At 33.9% G+C, this 27,622-nt stretch overlaps 1 protein-coding gene across 1 annotated transcript in view; it reads left to right on the top strand.

The window, feature by feature from the left end:
• The window catches only part of LOC149806328 (uncharacterized), a 237,878-nt gene that overhangs the window by 138,183 nt on the left and 72,073 nt on the right, over positions 1-27,622 (top strand). The window contains exons 18-23 of the mRNA XM_089951266.1: positions 5,896-6,055; positions 10,365-10,455; positions 13,756-16,479; positions 16,960-17,094; positions 25,374-25,423; positions 27,369-27,465. Coding sequence (XP_089807392.1) covers positions 5,896-6,055; positions 10,365-10,455; positions 13,756-16,479; positions 16,960-17,094; positions 25,374-25,423; positions 27,369-27,465 — 3,257 coding nt within the window. The remainder of the gene's footprint in view (positions 1-5,895; positions 6,056-10,364; positions 10,456-13,755; positions 16,480-16,959; positions 17,095-25,373; positions 25,424-27,368; positions 27,466-27,622) is intronic.

Raw genomic sequence — 27,622 nt, 5'->3', positions numbered from 1 at the left:
TAGCCATAAATTATGCATATCACTATATACGAGGTTAGCCGATGTGTTTTCATTTAGTGTGTTGGAGAGAGAAGGTGGGTTTTGGCAATTTCTGTAAACTCCAATTGCTACCAAATATTCAGGATAACCACATGTATGTGGCATTGAGAATACGGAAGATTTATCTGGGTATTTTTCAGCAAGAGCTTACCTGTTTCACTTGGAGCACAATGCCAGGGAAGTGTGTGTTCAACCCCAATTGGTGACAAAAACAAGAATACAAGACCTGATAATTAATTTCTCATATACTTGAAAGTGAAATAATGGTGGATTATACCTCTATAATGAAACATTCTACAAATTTGCTTTTTCCAAATAACAGGGCTATCAGCTCTGAATCTCAATCAGAATTTCCATCCTGCTGATTTTTGTTTGTAAGTGTTTTGCATTTTTTCATCTCATCTGATTTATTGGGTATTATCAGTCACATAGCAGTGTCTTAGATTGACAATAGGCCAGGCCACTTTTACTGTTGAACCTAGTACCTTATTTGCTATTTTATCTATAGGGATTTTTGTGTTTGTCATATCAAGATCCAAATTTGTTTTTCTTAGAAATAAGATTATGTTATCCTCCAAAGATTTCTTTTTCATATTTTCTATTATAATGTGGGGCCCCGAGTCGCCGAGTAGTCTAAAGCGCTTTCCGTTACAGATCACTGCCATCTCACCTCTGTCTGCGTGGGTTTGAGTCTCGGATTCGGCCAATGTGGGTATGTGAGAAAGCTTGCCAGTAACTTCTCGTGGGTCGGTGTTCTTTCTGGGGATTTCCCAGGTTCTTCCTCCACCATTAATACTGGCCGCCATGTATAGCCTATCGTGTGCTGAAAAATGGCGTTAAACCCTACAACAACAACAACAACAACTATTATTATAATGTCTCAAGCCTATTGCACAAATATTAGGAAGTCCCATGTCAGGAAATTACCACATTCTCACTAATCCTTTAAATGGCCATTGATAAATATACCTAGTATGCACTGGACATCAGGGTCCTTGAAAAAATTGGATAAAGTCCTTGAATTTTGTCACACCCAAGGTGTATGAACCCTGATAATGGAAACATCAACAAAATTGACCAATGGATTTTTGTTTTAATCGAAATCAGTAACTGATGGCACAGCAAAGATCTTATTTAGACTTGTGTATTTGCTTATGACAATTTTTGACCTCAGCTTTGGTCTAAACATGTATTAAGATTCAGCAAGTGAGAAATTTCAGGCACTTATTTGTGATCGTTCATAATAAATCACTCCAATCAAACCAATTTCTTCTGGAGGAACATTAAAAGATGGAGACCCCTTTCCCAATCCAGAATGCAATGCGTCCATCAGATTGGATTGTCTCCATCAACCTTCAGGATGCCTAATATTTCCTCCACATAGTACATACCTCTGGTTTTGATTGGACCAGGAAGTTTTTAAATTGCGGGTTCTACCATTCATAATTGCTTTCACACACCGTCTTCACCAATTTATGGAGGTGTAGCAGTATAACTCTCTATTTCTAGGAACCCAGATCATCCATTATTTCAACAACTGTATGATCCACAGTGTTCAAGTTCAGTCCCTTCTTCAAGATATTTCTGTTGTTGGTCCATGGTAACTTAGTTGGGTCTTTTACCCAACCTTGAGAAGTCAGAACTTATTCTATCTCAAGACTTTGTTTAGTTGGGGATGATCTCCCTCACAAAACAGAACTTAGCTTGGGTCCCACTGGATTAGATAAATCAATTCCTTGCACTTTAGATGTTATACAATTAAAAATGTCATTGTATGCTCTCCTTTACCTAACCCTGTTCAGAATCTTGAAGGCAGCTGTGGAGGTGGTTTCCTTATGATGTCTTCATATGTGCCTGCTAGAGTTTCTTCTTCTTGCAAAGTGGAAACAGAATTTCTTTATCAGTTCTGATTCCTCTAGGACCAGACCTTCATCACCATTTGGGCTGGTGGATGAATTGGGATAGATTCCTGAGTGGGGTCCCCATATATGCACCTGACCCTGACTCCAATCTGTTTGCTGATGCATCAGATTCCAGATGGGGGGCTCATTTAGAGCCAGAGGACATCCTTCTTGAGGGTCATTGTCCACATCAACAAATTGGAAATGAAAGCTGTGATTCTAATGTTGCAAGGGTGCATCAATAAAGAAAGGGTTCAGTGTGTTATGGTCTCCTTAGATAACATATCTATTGCAGCACAAATGTTAGTTGTCAGTATACAGGTGTAATTCAGGCTATTTTTGTCTTCATTTAATCAAAAGCATGTATTTTGCACCTGCTTTTATTACCCACCACCACATCTTTAATTGGTACATGCATAATTTTCTTAAGCTAACATTACTGAGCTTCATTGGATTTCAGCTAAAATTTGGTATCCGGCTTTGTATTGATGAGACACTAAATGAATTAAAGTTTTTGTACTCGCCCATTTCACATAAACATTTATAAAACATTATAGCCCCTGACAACCAATCTATTTTCAATAGTTTGGTTTTGCAACAAATGCTCTACTGTTTAAAGCCCTCCCAAGCAAATGGTTGGGAACGGGGTCGTATGTGATGCACCTTACACTTCTAGCTCATGTTTTTTTGTAATTACATTTTTAAAAATTAAATTAAATTTGTATATTAATGGCATAAATTTCAGAGAATTTACTAAATTACAGTAGGCACAATTTATGCCTGGAATGCAGTGAATGGAAATAAAATGTTTGCAAAAGGAAAACTGTATTTATTAAATTTTCAAAAAGTTACAGATTGTATGGTTTATACAACCTTGCAAAATCATTGAATTCAAGGGGTTGCCTTGAAAGCTTGAATTTCCAGTCTGTTTTATTTATGAAAAGTCCTTGAATTTTTGAGAGAAAAAAACTTAGAATTTTTTTAAAAACTTACTGAATTTAACTAAGGGAATACCAAACCTTGAAGCTGAATAGAATATATCATTTTTAAAATTCAGAGATTGTATTGATATCTTTTCCGATAATAATAAATAAATAAATAAAATATTTTAAAATTTGGTGGATCCAATGATACACATTCTAGTAGTATGCAAGGTAATAAGGTTTAAATTCTGTAAGACAATCTACTCCTTGAAAATATTTTGGAAGTCCTTGAAAAGTTTTGAAAGAAAACTCAGGGGCTGTATGAACGATGGCTTGTGGAAAATTGTTTTGCTTTAAAGTAACATTCACATATCCCTTTATTTATAGGTAAAAATTAATATTTCACTTAACTCATTCGGTCCCAGAGGTTTCTGTCGTTTTTGCCTGAAATTCGTGTAGGAAAGATATTTGGGGGTGCTATTTCTGAATACATTGTAATACATCAGCTTTCAACAGATTTTCAAAGAGACTAATGCCTAGTTGTATTAGAAACATCATTTTCCATTGGTTATTTTGCTTGCACATGAGCACAAGGGTAAAAGTTGGAGTTCTTTTTTTTTTTTTGCTTAATGAACCCATCATTTTTGTATGGAGACCACTCTTTATTCCAAATGCCCACCTTATCCTAGTTTTTGCAAAGGTTCACCTGTCTGTGTGCAGTTCAGACCAGTCTGCCTTAGATCTGAGACCAAAAGGTCTAAAATTGGGACACAAAATCGCATTCCAACCACGAGCTAATTTTGGGTGAAAAAAAACGGGTCCAAAAAATGAAGTTTCTTCCTCTGTATTTTGTAGTGCAACTAGAACTTCCAGATTATTTGGTGTCACTTTAGAGCTATATCTGTCTGCTTTTTTGTAATACCACCCACGTTTGTGTATCTTAAATGACCTTGATGCTGCAGGGCTCGGAAATAGGGAACAGCCTTATCACGCCTACAGGCAGGATTAGGGTCAAATGAGTTAAAGCATATGTTTCTAATTCTGACAGTTTATATGATGAAATAATGTTTTATTAGTAACATAAAATGTTTTCTCACTTTACAGGGTATTATGTTGCAGAATTTCTGTATAGTGACAAGACACTTTGCAAAATAAATAAATATGCCACCTGAAAATTGCATGCCAAATAGTTATGGCTTGGATTTTATATTCATATGTATAATATGTTTTTAATAAAACTTTATTTAATTTATTTTAAGCACCAAATCTTCCTAGAAGCAAGACTGGAAAATGTGCTTATTCTCATTATATTTGAAAGAGATACACTTAGATCAGAATTTTAATTGTGACTCACCTTTCCCAAGTACATTGGGTGTTTCTGATGTTTTGTATGCCAGTGTTTGCAGTTTCCGCTATAGGCATGCTTTCTACATGACATGTCTTTGGTTTTATCTTAGAAATGCATGTGAAAACATACACACCCACACAAACATGATGACAGAAATGCTTTCATCAGACTTTACTAGTGGCGTGCCTGTTGGGGAGAGAAGAAGCTTGATGACTTTGCAAGCAGAAGTGTCAGCTCAGTCTTGTTGCCACCAACTTTACATAGTTTGTTTGACTTGAAGACTTTATGTAACAGTATAATATTGTTATGTTCTGGTTCTGTAAAAGCCAAACAAACATTCAAGTTTTCCAAAATATGATTTTATTTAAATGAAATATAAAGTTGAGCAAAGTGACAGAATTAACAATAGCTTACAGTGTATGAATTCCTAGAATGTAATCCTAATAATACTAATTGTACTATCAATTTCTCACTAATCTGGAAACTGTTCCAAGGTATTGTGAACAAAGTTTGTATAGTGCTTGTGTGTTAATGTGATAACACAACTGAATTTAACATAATTATTAATCCAGATGTTTTTAATGTAATCCCATGAATGTGGAATATTGTTGATGTCCTGAAAATTTTCACATAATCCAGTCGAATTCATTTAAGTTCCATAAGAAGTAAAAATGACATTATACCAAGGCCAGAGAAAGAATTGTTTAAAAACAGTTTTCAGTATACTGGTCCACTGGTACGGAACAACATTCCAAGTGACATAAGGCAGGCTGGCTCCTAGCATTTCTTCTTTTCATAATCATGATCTCAAATAGATAAAATCTTCAGACAGTTGAACAGTTCTATTCAAATAAATACTACCTGCTTTTCTGTAATTTTGAATCATTTTCACAGTTGAATTTTTCAGTCCAGGATGATATTTTATATTTTATATATGTTTATGTGTTCACAGATGCCTGTGCATATGTTCCAGGCTTGATACTTTGATTTTTATAATCAACTGATTATTTAGTTTCAAGCAAGATTCTTAACATCATGTTGTATATACTATATATTTTGTAAATAACAAATAGAAGGCCTCAAGGTAAATTAGTTCTGTAACTAATTTAATTTTCTAAACAAAGACTTTATTAATTTTTATTATTATTATTTATTATTATTATTATTCATAGTATGCAAAATTTTCTATTTCTCTGCTACATTTCTCTCTTTTTTATATAAATGTCTACATGGAACTGCACCAAAGTATCTTCATGACTTATTCAGACCTTTTTCAACACAATACCAGTTGAGATCAATATCACATGGAAACCTTCTAGCACCAATACCAAGAACAGAGCAATTTAAAAAGAGCTTTCAGTACTCTGGTTCAATTCTGTGGAACAAGCTTCCACAACATGTAAAATCTGCTGAAAATATTAGAGTATTTAAGAAAAGATATCATGAGCATGTATGTGTTTCTAATAGATAATGGAATTTAGTATTTTAATAGTAAACATGTTAAAATAAAAAGTAATTATTGCTATCTTCATATAATGTACATTGTTATACTCTCCTTAAGAGAGCCTCAACAGAGAATAGTCCTTGACTAATGAGTCACCCTGTATAAATAAAGCATTATTATTATTATTATTCTCTATAAGATAAAAATGTTGAGTTCTGAAATCGTGTTACTTTTACCTAGGTAAAAACCAGTTGGACAGTGAAATCAGACATACTGAGGATTGTGAGCTAAATCATCAGACCATTTGCTGTGATGACGAATTTGCAGAAACTATTCCAGATTCTTTGCAAGTACCAAAACCACAGGATGTCACTTTGTGTGTTAAACCTACAGATAATAGGTAAAATATTTTGTGTAAGATGATTACATGCTTTTATGATACTGACACATTCTGAGAACACTGTTTTTCAGGAGGATACATTGTTTTCTTGCTTTTCAGTCAGCTTGCTTTATAAGCTGATCACCTTGTTAAAATCTGAAGAAAAAAATGGAATTTTTATATGACCTTGTTGTAAATTAGCGTTTATTTTTACTATGATATCTGCCTGGAAAATGTGTTAATTTACTGGACCAGGATTCATAGATACTTAATCTTTTGGTCAAAAACTTTATACTAACTTATAAGTAGAGGGTTTTCAAATAGTTGGACTTTGATTTAGCAAGTAATGGTGGGTTGGGTTCTTTTAAACATTGTCATCATCGTCACAAAATTGATATTTGTACAGACTGCCAGATTTTGGTTCTAAAATGATTTCCTTCATTTTAGTACCAAAATTTTGCACATATTATTTTGGGAAAGTTTGATATCATTACACAAAATTGCATGAAATGGCTGCATTTTAATTAGAACTTAAGAGAATAGATGATTAATATAATAATCGAAATTGGTAGTTCTGCTCATAATTGATCTTAACATATTAACCCCTAGCGACGACTTTACGGGGCACGAGGTAGTAGCCTCCTGCCGAGCACTGTAGCGTCATGGTCATGCATGATACACTAAAGTGGGTGGTATTATAGAAAGGTAGACAGATGTAGCTCTACATTGATACCAAATAATCTGGAATATCTAGTTGCACTACAAAATACAGATAGAGAAACCTCATTTTTTGGACCCGACTTATTTTAGCCCAAAATTTGCCCATGGTCAGAATCCGATTCTGTGTCCGGATTTTAGACTTTTTGGTCTCTGATATAAGGCAAACTGGTATGAACTGCAAACAGACAGATGAGCCTTTGCAAAAGGTAGGATAAGATGGGCATTTGGAATAAAGAGTGGTCTCCATACAAAAATAATGGCTCCGTTGAGCAAAATAAAATAAAATACAACTTTTACCCTTCTGCTCATGCGCAAGTCAAATAGCCAACAAAAATCAATATTTCTAACACCACTAGGCAGTATGTTATTGAAAGATGACCAGGGATTTGGTGTTTTCGAGTCTATTCAGAAATAGCTTTCAAAATGTGTTTCCTACTCAATTTTCAGGCAAAAAGGACAAAAAGCTCCAGGGGTTAATGTGTTAAAGTAATTTTCAAACAATTGGTTGTGTATTCTGTAAACAAGAAGCTATTTTTTCAGTTATATAGGCCCTGAGAATTTGTGTTCTATATCATTCTAAAGGATTTGCCAATGAATAAGATTTCAAATAAAGGAATCAAGGCTTGCTGTACTATCTTGTGATATATTGCTAAAATTCAGTCATTCATTGATACAGACTGAAAAGATTGAACATTTCCTTGTGAATGTGAAAGTTGATGAGAGTTTGAAAAAAATTCAAAATATTGGTTACAAAAGTAGTTCATTTTTGTAGTTCAAAAATATGGGTTTAAAACAAAATATAAGATATATATGAGAAAAACCAGTATATAGGTATATAATAGGGAAATGTGTACTGTTTACATGGTCTTGTAGTTTTTTTGTAAAATTCCTTGGAAAGATTGTAAATTTGTGTTTGGGATAGATTTTCAAAGGTAATTTGTTTAATGAGCATAGTGTTTATCGAGTAATAGTGTAAATCTAAGAACAGAATATTTTGTTTTACTAACATTTGGTTTCAGAAAAGATGTGAAAATGGTACTAACAGGTGCCTTGCTTGGCACTCAGCATTAAGAGGCTAGTGTTAGGACTGGTTGGCCTGGTGTCAGGATAATGTGACTGGGTGGAACATCGTGCTACATGTCTGTGACATGATGCCCCATTGCTAGGCATCACTATAAAATGCCACACTGCAGACATCATAGCAATATGACTGAAACATTGTTAAAGCTACGTTAAAAATCCATATCACACTCAGACAAACACACACACACACACACTTTTTACTTATAACACTATCATCTTCCTGCTTTGGCTAAGCAAAGAAGCTTTTGATGGATGCTCCCTTCTTCATTTCAAACTTTCTTTCATGCAGTTTTGTCCTGAAGTGTTCCTTCAGATCATATATGCTTGTCACCACCATTTTAATGTCATTACTGCATATTTTATTAAAAAGTATGTGAAGATCCTAACTTGGATATGTCTACAGTGCCAGGGAAGACTTTAATCCAATCAGCCTGAAACTTGCCACAACTTTGGTCAGTGTCTTTAGGCTTGAGTTTCTTTGAGTTAGGCTCAGCCATTTGATGGATGGAATATTTCAACTAGATTAGAGTAATAAATAAATTTTTAAAAATTTAGATTTGACATGTGACACATGAAGATCTTCCAGCTACAAATATGTTATGAATTTATATTTTCCCCATAAACCCCAAGATATACCAGGAGCTCTCCAAAAATTGAAATCTAGAAGAAAAAAGAATTCACAAAGTAGCAGCCCAGAAGTTTATACCTTGTAAGCTGTTGATCTTTTTTTATTAAAATTGCGTATCTGGTTTTTGAAAAGTTATGACTTTGCTATATGGTGTGCCAATTTTGGTCACAAACTTTAATTGGCAGTGGTACATATTTTTGAGCCATGAGAACATTGTCAATCAGTATCTGTACTATGTTCGTCATTATGGCAATACATCTTCCTGTTTGCATTACATATCTGACAAACTTAACCTAAAACTATCACAGCATGATAAAAGGCCGGTTCTAAAATCAGTACAGTATTTATATTTAATTAGTAGATTGTTAAAAAATTTTAATAAATCGACTTTATCTCCACACAGAAAAGTCAGACAAATTACGGTTACACCAACATGACTGCCACACTATGGAAAGCATGAAAATTGATGCAGACTTTATGCATTTGATAGTAATAAGTATCTTTAAAAAATGTATCAAATAAGAAAATATGCTTACTACACAGGTAGTTAGTCAATATTAGAAATCCGAGTGAGCATCAAATTTCAGAGCGATGAACAAGATCTTCACACACAGCAGTTGAACCATGAATGAAACTCATTTCATTATCAAAGGAAAAGCATGGTTTTGAGTATGATTTGATTGGTTGTTTTGAGCCACCCTAGTCTCTCTGAAATCTCATTCTAAAAAAAATTATGCCCAAAGTCCCAGATGCACACAAAACATAAAAACCACATTTTTTTTACAATGTAACAATTTTGTACAAAAAAATGTACAAAATGGTTGTATGGCCATAGAAAGATGCAAATGGAAAACACCATACACATTACAGGTAAACCATACAGGTTGGCACCTATGTTATTATTATTGCTCCCCATATTGTCCACTTGATTGACTTTGCTTAAATTCTGTGTTTGATGTTCATTTTTCAGGCACTGTTCATGCCAGTACTGTTTTTAAAAAAAAAGTAATTATTGGCAACAAGCGGACTTAATACATCAGATATACAGAACACTTTATTAATGGGCATTTCATGTCAAGTATGACATTAAAGTTTTATTTGATTCTGTATTCAATCAAGTGTTTAAAATATTCAGTGGTTGCTGCAAGTACATTTTTTTTTCTTTTTAATTATGGCCTCAGCTACACAGTTTGTTTTGAAGATTTCTATATGTATGCTGACACACTTCCATACCATGTAATTAAAAAGCACATGTTGTGAAGGACTAAAGTAATTAAGTGACCATCTTGAATCATTCAGTTTTAAGGTTTTCATGAGTCCAGTTTCACATCTTTTTTTTAATGTGCTTTCTGGTCACTGAGTGTTTGAACCATAAGGAAATATAATGACGAGACAATTCCATGTAATAATTAGCTAATGGTGTTTTTCATTTGTTGGTCAGTTTCATTTTGGGATCTCTGTTTTTCAAGCAGATTATAGGAACAATGATTTCTTGTTTAAAAAATTATGTTTTTTTAATAAATTCATTATATTATCTGTAATTTAATAGCATAGAAAATACTGCTTTAGGGTGGGTTTTTGTATAAATTTTTAATGTTTTTTTTTATACCCAGTCACAGTGTATATGCATATGTATGTGTATGATTTAATGTGTCTAACTACAATGCTGGGCATATACCATAGAACTGATTAGAAGTTAAGTTCTACAAAATGTAAAAATTACTTCAAATGTTTTAGAAATGGGCTATTATTTCATTGTCAGGACAACATTAGACTAATTTATTTTGTGCATGATAATTAATGAAGTAGCAACAGAGCTACTGTATACTTCACAAATTCATCAGCTTGATAGAAATGTAGTATATTTGTGTCATTAATATTTGAATCTGAATATTTCAGACTGAATCTTCATGACAGTGGAATTGATCTTAATGAAACTGCATCCTTGTTAGATGTTTCCAAGCCTAAGGAAAGTCTAGAAAATACTACAGCAAGTATTCCATTTTCATTCACTCCTTCTCTGAATTCATTTACTTTAGTGGCTGTCAGTTTCCATGGTTTAAAAAAATGTCAGTAGGATTGGTGAAGGTCCTTGCTGCTTCAACAGAATGTTCATTGTTTATTGCGTTTTAAATTTGTGGTATTTATCAACCATGAAAACTGTGAATATTGGTATTCCAAGGAAAATACATTAGTAATATCAAGTATTTAGAAAATAATATGCAATTTTAGTGTTGTTAAATTATTTGCTAATTTAATGATACTGGCATTTGCAAAGCAGGGTCCACACTAGAAGTAATTCAAGTAAAATAATTGCCTCATTGCCTGTCATTTTGCCCAAAATATGCAGAGATGCAAAGTTGACCATCTTTTCTGTAGTCAGTGTCTTCATGACCCCTCTTTTTCATTATTATTACTCCTGTATCTCTTTTGTTCAAAGAGCACTCTAAATATAGTATTCTGATACTTTTTGATAAACTTTTGTGTCAGTTTATTAGTATTTATGTCTGCATTTACGTTTTAGTCTATGAGCTTCCTGTAGGAAGTTCACACATGAATAGTTAGTAAAATTTGAAGCATTATCAGCCCAGTCTTAAGAAAATTTAGAACTTTGCAGAGATCTAAAGAAAGAATATTGTAAAATAGGGAAAATAGGTCAGGTATCTTGATCCCCCTAATGTTTGAAAGTAACCTATTTCTGAGGTTACCATCATTAGACTATTGCAAAAATAAAATAATGCAAGAAGCTTGGACTGTTTTTTTTATTTTTAAAAAACAACCCCTCCACTGCCAATACCCAAAACATACAGCAGTGATACAGAGGTTGGGAAACTTTGAGTTACTCACTCCACAATATGAATCTACAATCTACAAGCTTTTTTGTCAGAAGATAAATATAATGAGATATCTTATTTCTATCCAAAGTATGTAAGACAAACAATACAAGCATGGAGAGAGAGAGAGAGAGAGAGAGAGAGAGAGGGAGAGAGAGAATTTTACAAAAAAATATGCCTAATAACATTCTCATTGTTAAACTATAAATATCAGTGCATATATTTGTATATATTCTTTCTATCATCAGCAGGTATCACTTTCCACTACCCCATCTTTTCCCAAAAGTCATCTTTTTGTATTTTAAAGCTGCATACCTTTAATATTATATGGCCATTTTAGGCAGCATTTTAGCTCCCATAAACATGCTGTACTAGATTGGATGTCAGTTAGACCATTATAGTTTATGGGATGGCCTTTTGTCTGTTGTCTGACATAGATTAGCAGAAAGATATTGACATATTGGACACTTGAGTTGCCTCAGAGGGAGAAGTTAGCATTAACAAAATCACATAATCCACCAGTATTATACAGAGAAGAATCATGTATGAAAAATATGTAATACACTGCAAAAGCATTGATATCTTATTCCTTGAATAAGTGTTAGGAGTCTAAGCTCTTACAAAAAGTAACAGAAAAGAGCAAAGACAACAAGCTTTGTAAAATTTAACAAATAATTTATTTTCCTTGAATATCAGGTGAAAAATGCGAAAAAAGAACTTGTGGTTTTACAAATCAAATCCAGAAATAATCCAAGAGTTAAAAAATACAAGTCCTAGTAATAAAATGTTTTATATTAAGCTGAGTTTGAATCCCAATAAAATCCAAAATAGAAGATGATGATGTCTGTTGTAATCAGCGTAGAACTGTAGTAGAAAGTGGATTGTGATTCTTTATGAGTTGTATAAAAGAATCAGGAAAAAATTAGTAAAAGTAGGAATGTTGGATTCTTGCTCATCACTTTTGGAATATAAAATATTAGTTAAACTAGATTGTGATATAAGGTATGGTGGTTTGTGGAGACAAACGAGGTATTTTGGAATGTTTCTTCAGTGTTTGAACAGCTTGAAAATGAGGCTGATGAACTTTTGGAAAAGCTCTGAATACTGTTTTGAGCTGATATATTGTTTAATCTTTACTTGAAATAAATGTACTAAAATAGTTTTTTTATAAATGTTCAGGTCCTTGATTTCATTCACTAATGAATATTTTGACACATATTTCTGCTTTTCTTATTTAAGTATAAGAAAGTTCTCAACAAGATTGACAAGATCAGCAAATTCTTTGTTCTTTCGCATTTCATTTTTGTGTTGATGTAATTGGACTGACAGTTTTTTGGAGGGTATACCATTGTATTGCCTGGCGTTTGATTTATATGTCCACCATAAGATGGAGTGTGTCCATCTGTTTCCTTTTCCGTCTATTAACCAATTTTGCTTCCAAGAAAAGATTAAAGTTTCCCACCATCCATCTATGGTTATGAAACTTAAGGAACACTTGCACTTGAATTAATAAAGGATTCCATTGATTTTGGGTAGAAAGGTCAAAGATCAACATCATTGTGACTAAGACAAGAAATTGTTTCCACACCAAAATATTAGTTCTGCATCACACACATGGACCAAATTTTGTGAATTGCTTGCACTTGAGGTAAAAAAGAAGTCCCTCAATTTTGGGATTAAACCTAAGCTCATTATCACAGTGATTCAAAGATATTAAAAAAACCTTTTTTTGGACAATAACATTAGTTGTGCATCTCAGACCAGGACTAAAGTTAGGATGAAATCAAAACTAGCAGAGATCACACATTTCTTGATGTAGTTGGACTGTCAAGAGAGTTTTATATGCATTATGTACAGAGAACCTGGTCATTTAGGTCACAGTGCCTGACTTGGCTTATGTCACTGGACATTTTTTGCTTCCTAATTTATGCCAACATTGTAGAACACTAACCATCTTCCTGTCCATGCACTGGTTTCCATCTACTCAGTGACACTGCACAGGTACACAGATCCCCATAGTATCTAAATTTTGCTACATCCTCCATACAATCCTTATTAGCTCCAAGTGATTTTCGGTTGAATCCTTTTAACAGGTTCACTATAAAGGCAGATGATTTGAAAAGTGCGATTGGTTGGAATTGCATTATACCATTTTATGAATAACATACAAAAAATACAATAAGCTATTTAATAATTGGACAAACAGACTGAGAATAACTGTAGAGGTGCAAGCACTTGCTCCAAGGGGATACACTGATGTACTTTTCACGAATAAAGAACTTTGTTATACAGTGCACTAATGTTCAGAACTTTTCACATATGCTTATTCTATAATTGTATGAGGAAAGAAACCTGGGACCTCATTGATGTAAATCTTTAAATGTAATATCACTAACAGAGTAGCAATGAAATTTTATCTTCACTTTGTTAATGAATTTGTCTTTATAATTTTGCAGATTACATCTGAAAAAGGCATGATTGTACAGAATGATAAGGAATATTCCAGATCTAGTGCTAAAGGAAGAAAAAAGCAGTTAGATGGACAAATCACCAGTCTGAGTAAGAATAACAGTAAAGTGTCAGGTAAGGATGAGGTTTCTAAGGAACATGCACAGAACTGGGCAAAAAGAGAGCCTAATCAAGGAACTGATGTAAATGAAGAGGATAATAAAAGAAGTAAAAGGGCTGGAAAGATGAATATAACTAATAAACATGACCAGATTGGAGCAGACACTGAAGATGACATGGCAAGAAACCAAAAGGAGAAAACAAGGAAAAGAACAGCGAAAGACAAGGGAAATTTGGTTTACTCTAAAACTGGAGGAGAAATATTGGGTCCTAAGAGTAGTGTCATGTTTGCACCTTTGCCAGTAAAATTGGATGAATCTTGCAAATTAACGGTCAGTAGCCATGAAGAAAAAGGAAGAAATGTGGAGGATGTTCACTTAAATTTAAAAAATAATGGGCAGATTTCTGACGTGAAGCAAAATGAATACCAAGATGGGAGAAGAAATAAAGAGAAGAGAAAGAAGAGGAAGGAAAAGAATGAAGAAAAAGTGATTATTGTTTCAGAGGAGATTGTTTTTGATGATCACTTGTCTGGGAAAGAGGAACAAATTTCAGAATTAAATGTCATTGAAGACCAAGGGATCAAAAGAAATAAAGAAGAAAAAAAAGAATTAGATAATTTGTCAGAGGAGGCTGTTTTAGATGATACTGAACAACATGATCCAGTTGAAAGTTTGGAATATGTTAGAAGTAAGAAAGATAATTTATGTATGGAAAAAGATGATCAGGATGGGGAAGATTATTCCTGTGTTCCATTGGGGATGGTTGAAGAGGCAAGTGGTAAAAAAATCAAGACTAAGGTCAAGGGCAGAAAAGTAAAGAAAAAGAAGGAAATCAGTGAGCCAGAGCCTAAAGAATCAAATCAGTTAGAAGAAAAACTTGCTTCTAAACAAGTTTTAAATGCAACAAATGCAGAAGAGACAGAAAGTGGTATTAAAGGAAAAGGAAGAAAAGATGAAACCATAAAAGTAGTGAAAGAATCTACATCATCACCAAAACAGAATCAAACAGCCAGTATTATGAAGGATAAACATTTTGAAAAACTACTAGAAGCTGAGTTACAGGAGAGTAGTTATGTATTTAATAAACGATCAAGAGAAGAAAATAAGAAAAATGACAAAAATAAGACAAAAGAATCCAGTAATGAAAAACCAGAAAGGTCAAGCACTGTTAAGGAAAGGAAATCCTCAGATAAATCTACAATAGACAGAGGTAAAAAGAAGCGATCATTGTACTCAGATAGAAAAGACTATCTACAAGAAGGGAAGTTATCAGATGATCTTGAAATTCCTGCATTTGATGAAGTTTTTTGCAACAAGGACATTGTATCTAAAGGCAATGTAAATGGCACAAACACTTCATCAGATACCAAAAATGATAAAACTAGTTTCACTTCCAAGAAAAATTCAAGGAAAGATGATGGCATCAGTAAACAATCTGTCAGTCTTACCCATGATGCTGCTGCTGATGAAGATGATGCAAAGCACCATCAGAGTGAAAAGTTCACAAACAAATTAGCAATTAGTGACTTGTCCAGCTCTAAAAACAAAACAGGAGTAGAAAGTAAAAATACCACATGTGATAACATTGATAATTCTTGCAATGAAAGTTGTGAAGATACCTACTCGATGACCACAATGACAAAAACTGCTGTACAGAAAATAGATGAAAGTAGAATGGCTGTATTTATGTCCTACTCAGCACAGAAGACCTACAGTCACAGAGGTAGGGTTTCAAACAGAAATAGACCTAGGGTAAACTCAGATAGAGTTAATGAGAAACATATTTCTCCTGACATGAGCAAAATCTTCTCAAACAGTATGAAAACTTCAAGGATATTTGAGTCCAAAAATTCTAATGGTACAGGATTTTTGGACCAGGAAGAGAAAGTACATCAAAATCAGAAAGATAAATGCAAGGAAGATTCTGTAGCAGAATATGATCCATATGATTTTGAATTGGAATGTGAGCGATTATCAGACAAATCTGGGAGGTTAACAAAATGTGAGGAGACACATGCTGTTTTTAAAAAAGACAATAGTTCCAAAAATAACAAGTGTGAAAAGTCAACTAAAGCTAAAAAGTTGAATGGATCTTTGCAGCATGACAAGAAGACAAATATTTGGAAGAGGAAATCCCTGGAGAAGATTGAGGAGTTAAGAAGTGGAGTGAATATGCAGTCTCATCATCTTACTCATGATGACGATGGCAGAGGTTCATCTCCAAATATGGAGCAGAAAAAGTCTAGTTCTTTGAAGGTGAAGCCTCTTTCAAAATGTCAGAAGTTTGAATGGGAAGCACATTTTGAGGACTGTGACATAGATAATAGCAAGCAACATATTAAAAAAAGTAATAGACCAAACAAAAATGGACAGAATAAAAGACATAATGATGAAATGAAGAGTAAATCATTGGTCAGTAAAACAACTGAATCAAAATTAGGAAAACATACAGCTGTTAAAACTAAGATACAAAAAGACTTTGAAAATGACAACTCTGCACTGAAAGAGAAAAACAAAAAAGAAAGATTTGATGATGAATTCAAAGCTTTAGATACAGAGGATGAGCAGCTTGCTGTTAGCATGGATTATGAAACTGAAAATAGGAAGAAGGTAAGTTTTTCTTTTTCTGACCTCTACTGGGCCTTAAGGCAGTAGGGTTTAAGTAATGCCTCATTTGTCATCTGTTTTCCATTCACAGTCCTTTTTTCAAAACTAAAATACAAACAGACACAGATGAAGTTTGCCATATTGTTTTATCTATGTAATGTATCAAATGAGATAGCCAGTCTTCCGTGGTCATGGACTCAAGGTCAGAGGGCACATTTTGAAATAGATGAATTTTAATAGAACTCTTGAATGAGATGACAATGTCCTTGTGCCTATATAGACTGTTTGATATTTATTTATTTCATTAACCAGTATATTACTACAATATATGGTCACATAATAAGATAGAACCAATTCTCACTGCTATGATTCCTATATGATAACTTATTTTCAAATTTGGTATGATCTTTTTTCAAGTAATGTTATCTGTATTTAATTTTGTGAGGCTGATGTAGTTTTCCCAGATGTCATTATCATTCACAGATGGAGTATCATAAAAAGAAACAAGAGAGAGAATCACCCAGGAGAAAAATTGCAGAAGAAATTGACTCTAGGGATACAGCATGTCAGCAGCTATCCACAAGTAGTATAGTGGATAATTTCAGCAAGATCTTTCAGGTAGTACATTTTGAACAGTCTGGGAAGTAAATTTTGTCTTAAAACAATCATTTTGAGGTTGTTGCTAAGGTATTTTATACTTGTTTTCCATCATTCTGTTAAACTATTGCATATTTGAAATTCCAAAATTGATTGAAATTAATTGAAAAATCTTAAAAATTCATTGGAATAATTGATTGGATACTCATTTGTCTATTAGCCAGTAGTAGTGAAAATTTTTGAAGAAACTAATTCATGCACATCAGTGTAAAATATGTATAATTCAGCATGATCAAAGTTTTTTAAAATGCACAACTATATATTGGGGGCACTCTGTGCAATTTCATCTGACGACTTCAATTGCACTTTCTTTGGTGCTTCATTTCACATTACTTCATTCTCTTGCCCCCAACTGCTCAGTTGGCCTATTGGTTAGAGCTTCCACATCGGAAGCGGGAGGTCGTGGGTTTGAACCCCAGCCGAGTCATACCAAAACTTACAAAAATGGTGCTAACAGCTGCCTCACTAGATGCACGGCATTAAGAAGTTAGTATTAGGACTGGTCGGCCTGGTGTCATGACAATGTGACTGGGTGGGACATCATGCTACATGTCTGCGCAATAATAATAATAATAATGCTTTATTTATACAGGGTGACTCATTAGTCAAGGACTATTCTCCCATGAGGCCCTCTTAAGGAGAGTATAACAGTGCACATTATATGAAGGTAGCAATAATTAGTGTTTATTTTAATATGTTTAGTATTAAAATACTAAATTCCATTATCTATTAGAAACACATACATGCTCATGATATCTTTTCTTAAATACTCTTATATTTTCAGCAGATTTTACATGTAGTGGAAGCTTATTCCACAAAACTGTTCCATAGTATTGAAAACTCTTTAAATTGCTCTGTTCTTGGTTTTGGTATTAGAAGGTTTCCATGTGATATTGATCTCAACTGGTATTGTGTTGAAAAAGGCCTGAATAAGTCCTGAAGATACTCTGGTGCAGAACTGCCTTGTGAAAATCTATCCTGTCATATATTGTGAACCATTTGAGTTCTGTAAATAATGCTTTTGAGGGATGATCAACAGATGCATCTAAAATTACATGTGCTGCTCATTTCTGAAGTTTATAAATCCTGTCAAGCTCAGATTTAGCACAGTTTCCCCATACATTAGAACAATAATCCATTGTTGGAAGAATATATGACTTGTAGAATAGATTGCGAGTTTCTATAGGTAAATATTTCTTGACTCTGCTGAGTAGGGCAATTTTGGATGAGTGTTTTACAAAGATTATCAATACGGTCATTCCATAATAAATTATTATCTGTAGTGACACCTACAAGCTTTTCATGTTTGACATTTTCTAATGGATGATTATTTATTGCAAGAGATAGTTCTGGGTTCCCTAACTTGTGTAGCTTTTGTGATGCCCCCAAAATCATAAATTTTGTTTTTCCTTCATTAATTGCCATCCTATTTTGTTGTACCCAGATTTGGACTACAATAAGGTCTGAGTTTAATCTCATTTGGAAAACTTCAGTATCAGAACTAGATGTGTACAAGGTTGCATCATCTGCAAACAAATCTGTATTTTTGGATTCATTATTTTAATGGTAGATCATTGATATAGATAAGGAAAAGGAGAGGGCCCAAAACTGAGCCTTGAGGGGCTCCTGAATGAATAGTGTGAGTTTGAGAGCAAATATTGCCAATGCTTACTTGTTGAGACCTTTGGTTTAGGTATGATCTAAACCAGTTTAAAGAAGGATTGTCAAACCTGTAACAGTTCGACTTTTGCCGCAGAATTTCATGATCAACAAGATTAAAGGCTTTCTTGAAGTCAAGGAAAACAATCCCAGTCATATGTCCATTATCCATTTCCTTCAACCAAAGATCAATTAATTTGGTAAGTTCTGTTTGGCCCGAGTGGTACTTTCTAAATCCTGATTGCGCTTTATGAAATAGAGAGTATGTTTTGAAAAATTTATAGACCTGAATGGCTACATGCTTTTCAAATAATTTTGACAATACAGGTAGAATTGATATTGGTCTGTAATTTCCTGGATCCTCCTTTTCTCCTTTCTTAAAGAGAGGTGTAGCCTTTGCACATTTCAGTGTTTCTGGAAAATTACCACTCATTATACTTAAATTTATGATATGTGTTAGTGACTTTGTTATTACTGGTGCAGCAATTTTAAGAATTCATGGACCAATACCATCCAATCCAGAGGATTTATTAATGTTAACCTTAATTAGCATATCAAAAACATCAGCTTCACTAACATTAGCTATTGAAAAATAATTATCATCAGGAATTTTAGCTCTTATAAATAATAGAAGAGCATAAGTTCAATTGGGATGTTATCCTGGTTCTGAATACTCTTACTGGAGATGCTTATGAAGAAATTGTTGAACATTTCCACAATGTCTTGTACAGATGTTGCTATATCATCATTTTGCTTAAGTCTAGGGGGAAGACAACTGTTCTTGGGTGGGTTCAGCTCTTTTAGATGCTTCCACAATGTTTTGGTACTCTTACTTTCATTAATAGCCTGTTTATAGTAGTTCTCTTTTGCTTTATCTATCAGGTGCTTAGTTTTATTTCTCCACTTTCTATAGCTTTTCATGTCTTTTTCTTGTGGAAATTATCTCTTCAGTGCCTAGCCACATTGATCTCGGGGGTAATCCACTTGGGTGTAATTTGGTGTTTAACCCTTTTTGTTTTAATTGGGGTATGCTTGTCTAAGGCTGCATTGAACATCTGATACCATTTGTCCAAGGCAGTGTTGACATCAGCTATAGTGCAGACTGATTGGAAGGGTTTGCAAACTAAATCATTTAAGAACATTCCCTCATCAAACTGTTTGAAGTCCCTGTATTGTATTTCAATGTGTTGGCCATTTTTAGATGATTTCGGAACATGTCTAGTTATACCGACTGGGTAGTGGTCAGTCAGTGCATACACTGGCACCTTAATTTCACTTATGTTTTCAGGTTTATTAGTATAGATATGATCAATGATAGGAGCACTTTTATCCATTACTCTAGTTGGGGTGTTAATTAATTGAGTAAAGTTGTCAGTTTCCAAGCTATTTATCCATGTTAATGGTGGAGTTTTCATGTAGTCAATGTTAAAATCACCTAATATGATAATTTCTAAATCTTCCTTTAGTAATGCTTTTTGAATTTGAACCTCAAATCTATCAATCCAATCAGCTGTGGAACTAGGTGGCCTGTAAACCGAACATAATAGTATTGGCTTTGATTGGGCAAGGGTTACTTTGAAACAGATACTCTCTACCCCGATAGTCTCTAGATCAACACGTCTGTTATAACTAATGGAACTGTCTACATAGAGAAGAATACCCCCAACCCCCATGGATTCTCTATCTTTTCTTTCAAAGTTGAACCCCTGTATTTGAAGAGCCAAATCATCAGTATCATCAGAAAGAAAGGTTTCACATAGACCTAGAATATTGACAGATCTAGTTTGCTGTAATATTAACTTTATCTCATTCAGTTTAGGGAGGATGTGTTGAATATTTAGGTTGATTACTTGCAGACCTCTTTTGAGGAGGCCAAATACATGACAATTTTGATCAGAGGATTGATTTTCAGACAAGGTGGTATGCAATGTATTGTTTTTAGACTTGACAGATTTCTTTACATTGCCTTGATTATTTGCATAAACACATGAAGAAGATAACATACAAGAACCATCTGTTGTACCATGACCACGTGTAGTGGATATATGAGAATGTTCAATATGAGACTGATTTACATACATACAAGAAGACATTGACATATTAGACACTTGGGGGGCCTCAGAGGGAGAAGTAACTTGAACAGTATCACATAGTTGTTTACAAGTTAACAAGTTGCACTTTGTACACAAATCAGATAGTGCCTGAAACCTGTTTATAGAATTATAATTATTACATTGAAGAGTATACACATATTCTAATGCATTTTGTTGCTGGATATGTGTTGCACAGGCCTGTACATCATAGCTTTCTACCTATTGGTATGTGCACAACTTTTGCTTATGTCCTAGTTCAATACAAAGATGGCAACGAATCTGTTTTCCATGCAGACACCGCTGTGTTACATGACCATGCTCTCCACAATACAAGCAGTTGTCTGACTCGTGCCTAACCCCTTTTTTAAGTCATATGTACTGGTCTATATTCTTAAGAAGCATGGCGGTACCTCTGTTGGACAAGTGGATTTGGTCTCGCTGGTATAATTGTTGGTTCACTCGATTGTGTTTGAAGAAGGTCCAGTATTGCGGAACAAAGAGTATTTGCCCCAGTGTTAGACATCACTATAAACTGCCACACTGCAGACATCGTAGTGATGTGACTGAAAAATTGTTAAAGCTGCGTTAAAAATCCTAATCACACACACACACTTCTCTTGCCCCCAATACTACCTGTACCTCTATCAGATTCTTCGTTGCTGGTAGTAGTTTAGTTTCCGAGTACAGGTCCTTAGCCAGTTGTATGCTAAGAGTTAATGTCCCTGTCACAACTCCATAGTTAGATGCACTTTGATTGGTATATGCAGCTGCATAGCTAGTTGCACAGGTGCATCTCCTTAGCCAGTTGCACCATACTCTACCATATTTTTTCCTTAGTCTGTGTATCATGTAATTTTGTTGCATGCTTATAAGTTCATCAGATGCTTAGAACTTGCTGATTGTGTGCCACAGAGTTGCACCCAATATATGCCAAAGTTGTAAATTGATGGATATATCATTTATATAGTTGAAGGATAAATATTTCAGCAACCGTTTCTTTTTTGTTGTGTATTGTGTAAACCTAAAATTAAACCACCCTTATTAATCTTATCCGTACTAACTCTGGAAATGTCTCATAAGTCTGTGTTCCTAAGATTGAATTGAGTGATCACAGTGTCATTCTTCTCACATTAAAAGCAGGCAACAATAGTATAAGCATGTCCATGAATCAGTTTGTTTATTAAAGCTCTCTTAAAAGTTTTAACAGTATGCACTTTCTGAAAGTTGTGTTGGATTTGGTAGTTGAGAAAATAACAAAGATATGTAGACTTTACATCCATTCTTTTAAATAAATTTATCATTAATAATGCCTGCCCATAAAATATGTACTAAATTTAAATTGGTAGTATGTATTTTCATTATTTTTTAGGTATACAAGTAAAGCTAAAATTAGGTTTTAATATTTTTAAATTGATCCAAAATAGACCCTATTAGCCAATAATGAATAAACTGAACTTAACGGTTCAGCATGAAACTGTTTTAAGATTTGCAGCAAATACAAGACTGCTATTTGTAAAATCAAAATATGTATCTGAAATATTGTTTAATATTTTTTGCTGATGTATTATTCAGGCCTTTCTAAGGGCTTCTGAGTTCTTTTGTGAACTGAAACATTTGTGTTTGTTTCCTTGTTCCCTGGAATGAAGGATGTTCTTCATAACAGTTATTTCTTTGTTTTGTGGCAATGTATGCACTCACACAAATACTGTTTCAAGAAAATACTTCATCATTATTCTGTCACAATGATCTTGAAGATAAATGTCATTATCTAGTATAAAAAGCAAAACAAAACAAACCTCTTTAGGAACACTATATTTGTCTGTATAGTAATCTAATACCAAAGCAGATATAAGATTTGTTGGTATTACACATTAGTATTTCTTGTTTAAAAAAATTAGTAAAATATATGAGTGTGTGTGTGTGTGTGATTTGGATTTTTAACGTAGCTTTAACAATTTTTCAGTTATATCACTACGATGTCGGCAGTATGGCAGTTTTTAGTGATGTCTAGCACTGGGGCATCATGCCGCAGACATGTGGCATGATATCCCACCCAGTCACATTATCCTGACACCGGGCCGACCAGTCCTAACACTGACCTCTTAATGCTGAGCGCCAAGTGAGGCAGCTGTTAGTACTATTTTTGTAAGTCTTTGGTATGACTCGGCCGGGAATCGAACCCACGACCTCCCACATCCGAGGTGGACGCTCTAACCACTAGGCCACCGTAGCGGTCTCCTAGTAAAATATATGAAGAAAAAAGCCAAGTTCAAAGAATCATATCATCAATGTCACAACTTTGCTTTTTGTCTCATGATGCAACAAAAGAAAATTAATGTTCCATGACTGTAAATTCAGCACTTCATGTGTGATGTCCATTATTTAGATGAATGTTTGACTGATGGAAACTAATCTTTTATATTTCATGGTTATAAAGCATTATGCCAGTGACTTTCTAATTAACAGAGTGATAAATGATAAACAGTTGTACATTCTGCAAATATATGTCTTCACGAAATGTGCTTGATGAACATTATGGTAACTGTTTTAATGAATTTTTTGTTGCTGACCAAAATAATAAATCAGAGTGATTCTGTTGAACTTAAATTGTGCAAAGTTTCTTTTTCTTCATCCTGTCCACCATTGGAAGTGAATAAAATAAACTTTTGGAAAGAAATTAAAATGCTAATAAAATTATTGGTCATGATATTTTTGACAGTTGTGTGTTATGTCAAAATTTATATCAGGATCAAGTCAGTACAATGAAGTTGTGATGGTGATTTAAAAATTATAACACTATTGGTATTAGCAGATGGTTGTGCAAACTGGATTCAGGTTACTATTCAAAACAGTTTTACTAAACAGAACATATCAGTTGCAAACATTACCATAAAATGTTGCCCATTATGAGCCATCTGACAAAATCTATTACCGTATAGGATGAGAATCACTGTAGTTGAATCAGTTTCACTGCATACATGCATATATATATATATATATATATATATATATATATGGATGTCATGAATATGTAATGTGCAATTTCAAAACAGAATACATAATAACATCTGGACCTTTTAGCTGCTTTTAATCTTCTAGGAATCCTGCTGCATAAAGCACAGATATAGTCCATAGTGAAGGCTCTCCATAAAACCATAAGCAAACATTAGACTGTTAATGTATGTACTAGTAATATTTCCCTCATCTTGATCCAAAGTACCCGCTTCTTAACATGTGATGCAGCCCCAGAGCACAGCACATAACCATGTTATTTTCACGTAATCCTAGGCACCCAGGTCAGTTAACTTCTTCACTGGTTCATAATATATACAGACAATATTCACAAGTAATGACCATGCAGATTTCTTCATAAAATATTAGTTTTTATTCCAGTGTGTTCCAGCAGTGTGATATTTGCTTGCACTATTTCAAGCATTTCTTTTCCTCTTTCTAGCAGATATGATCAATTTCTTCTGAATTCATTGTTTCATGAAACCATACGCATACAGTTGATGATGAACTGTCCTCTTGAATGCTTTTTGAGGTGCATTTTGGCTCTAATTATCCACAGTCTCTCTCAAACTTGTTTGTTTTGCTTCACAACTCCAAGAGTTTCAGGACTTCTCCTTTCATCAGTTGGCTTCCTCTTTTCAGGGTGGCTGCTGTTTTCTTCGTTCGGATTTATTCACAAGCCACAAAATCTTTCACTGCTCATAAAATTTTATAGCGAACTGTCATTGTTTGTTTGACATTTTGTGTCATCTTCCATCAATTTTTGCAGTGGGATAATAAAGGTTTGGCTATCTGTAATTCAGGTTTTCCTGAAGATTTGCAGTAAGTGAAGAATGTTAATGGAATTTAATAAAAAGGGTCATTAAAGCCTAAACAGAAAATGATATATTTTGTCTCTTTTGGTTCAGCCTCTGGGCTGTTGCACAAGATGATAAAGTAAACAGGTCAGCTGATTCTGGAAAATCAATTGCACTAAAAAGTCTATTTATTTCATTCAAATACAATTATTTCCAGAAAATGCAACATAGCTTATGTTGAATTTTGGACATGTTATGTCCAGGTTAGTGCTTATCATAAGTAAGTTTTTGTGCATCTGAACTTATAAATAAGGCAGTGAAGGTCATCAAAGTTGTGGAGAAATGTTCTTGTTTTGGTTTTAACACCGTATTTCAGCGCAACGTAGGCTATACATGGTGGCCAGTATAACTTGTGGAGTAAGAACCCAGGAAAACCCTGGGTAATAACTACGACCCAAAGCTACTGGCAAACTTTCTCATATACACACATTGGCTGAGACTGAGACTCGAACCCATGTTGGCATAGATGAGAACCACATGTTTCTTTTACTGCAGCATTAGTTAAAGAATATCAGATATTTGTCCAGACACAAAACCCTCAAGTTTCAGAATAAGGTAAACATTACAACAAAGTTCTTTTTGATTAATTCCAGAATCATGTTTAATTATTCCTTTTCAGACCATTGCTTCTGCAGGGGGAAATGGTGACCTTGAGAACAGTGATAAAAAGTAAGTTGTATCATTTTGATAACCTACCTTGTAAGTTGCTTTTATTCTTGAGCTTTCTTTCAACAAGTTTTATATTGTGGTCATGTGAATCTCTGTTTACCATTTGGTTTTAGCAGGATAACTTGAGTTGGGCTTTAAATAACTTTGTAAAACTTTGCAGATGGCTATCCTCTAGGGTGCAAAAGAACCTGCTGATTTTGGGTCTAAAGGTCAGTGGTCAAGTTAATTGATCAATAAAAGCAACATGGTTTTGTTCAATAAATCAAGTTTTGCTTCACACATCCTTCACATGAATTGCCTTATAAAATATAAAGGAACAAATTATTTGCAGATTAATTGTCAAGGTGACTGACCTGAGAAAAATAAAATGGTTTCTGTTCAGCTAAACATACCTCTATCAAATCTAAAACACTGATTATAAGTCCAAGACAAAGGTTTCTGTTGTCATGAACTAAGTAATAGAAAGAAGCCAAAACCAACACATTACAAATAATTTAATTATCAAAGTTGCAAAATAATGAAAATGTGAGAGGAGCATGCAGTATTATTAAGTGAATCCAAAATAATCCTGACAAAGTTATTTGAAACCCCAAACGAAGGAAAAGTGCTGTTCCACCAAGAATCATGACATTGTCACAATGGCTTTGCTCTAAACTCCTTTGAATGATTCACAACAGTTCCAGAATACTAGTATAGTCAAAATCATGAGGACTTCTATTTCCATTGAACAGTCCAAACAAATGTTTTTCCTCTCAAATAATATCAAAGTACAAAATAAAACACATCTGCAGACTTACAACAGGAACAACAGAAATGAGGATGACTCCAAAGTCAGAAAGAATCTGATTACTCTGTTCCCAACTTATATACGCCTTCTCTAATGACTATATTTCACAATATACCCCATGTGACAGATCACAGTACTCAGTTTATCTAAAAAACTGCCTATTCACGTAACCTAGCCCTACCAATGGGAAGTTACTGAATTATTCTAGAACCATCCAAACCCCATCAGCCAATGAGAAATTAATCCAAAGCCATCATTAAGTCTTATTATTAAGATTATTAATGGTAATTGTCAACACACATGTAAGCATATGTTTATAGATCCCATGTAATTTTACACTTTTAACAGACTCAGGTCACGAAGGTAAAATCTAACTAAAGATATTCTGTACAAATTACAGCCATGAATAAAAGTTTTGAATATTAGATAAAAAATTCTGTACCAGGAGTTAATAAAAAATATAGATCTACATAACACAATGGTTTGTTCGCATTGATTTTGGAAAGAAGCTTGATGATTACAAGATCTGAAGGGGAAGGCTAGTATCACTGAGACCCACAACAAGAAGGTAATGGGAATATTACATACCATCTTCAGTGCTCTTCATGGACAAGTTCTTGATAAATTCTTCACTTTTATGTTGCCAATATTATTTATTTATGTAAGGCCCTCTTTATTTTGATATCAATATTTGCTTTATTAACCTTGAAATGTATAGAGTTATATTGAGGTTATGGGGCTGAATCCACTGATAATCTTTTTATTCATTTGTAGAGGACTTTAGATTAGATTTTATACACTTGTGTACAGCCCTATTTGGTGGCTGTTATAAATTTTAAGCTGCTACTTTTTTTCAGAAATGTGTCTCGAAAATGTTTTCATTGACAGTTGTTATAATAATGTTGTTGTCAGATCATTTTCTTTTGCTGAAGAAATTCAGAAAGACTGCATGGATTTAAATAAAATTTTTGTGTATTATTTTACATTAAGAAGATGTAGGTCCAGTTTAAGTTTTTACTATTTTCTAACAAAAAGTAATGGTGTTATTGTCCTTGCTTGACATAACCTTTTCCTTGTGATTGTATCATATTGGTTGGTTTATCTGTGTGTTATTGACACATATCTTATTGATAATGTTTTATTTTGTTGCTTTGAAAGTGGGAAAGACAGAAGCGTTGGAAAGAATGATATAAATGAGATAGTGGAGGAAGAATCTTGTTCAGATGATCAAGGACAAAATGTCGACAAGATAAAGGTAACTTAAACAACAGCTAAATGTATTTGAAATTATACCATCTGCATTGGGGGTTGGGGGAGGGGGCTCAGCCATATATTACTGTGGAGGGCAGAGGGTTATCCTTTTCTATTTTTATGTTATATCCTCTTTTTTGAATATATTATTAGATATACGA

Source organism: Sinohyriopsis cumingii, chromosome 1 (genome assembly GCF_028554795.1).
Source record: "Sinohyriopsis cumingii isolate HCF-2022 chromosome 1, ASM2855479v2, whole genome shotgun sequence".
Lineage (NCBI taxonomy): Eukaryota > Metazoa > Mollusca > Bivalvia > Unionida > Unionidae > Sinohyriopsis > Sinohyriopsis cumingii.
This window is presented reverse-complemented; position numbering and strand designations above follow the sequence as displayed.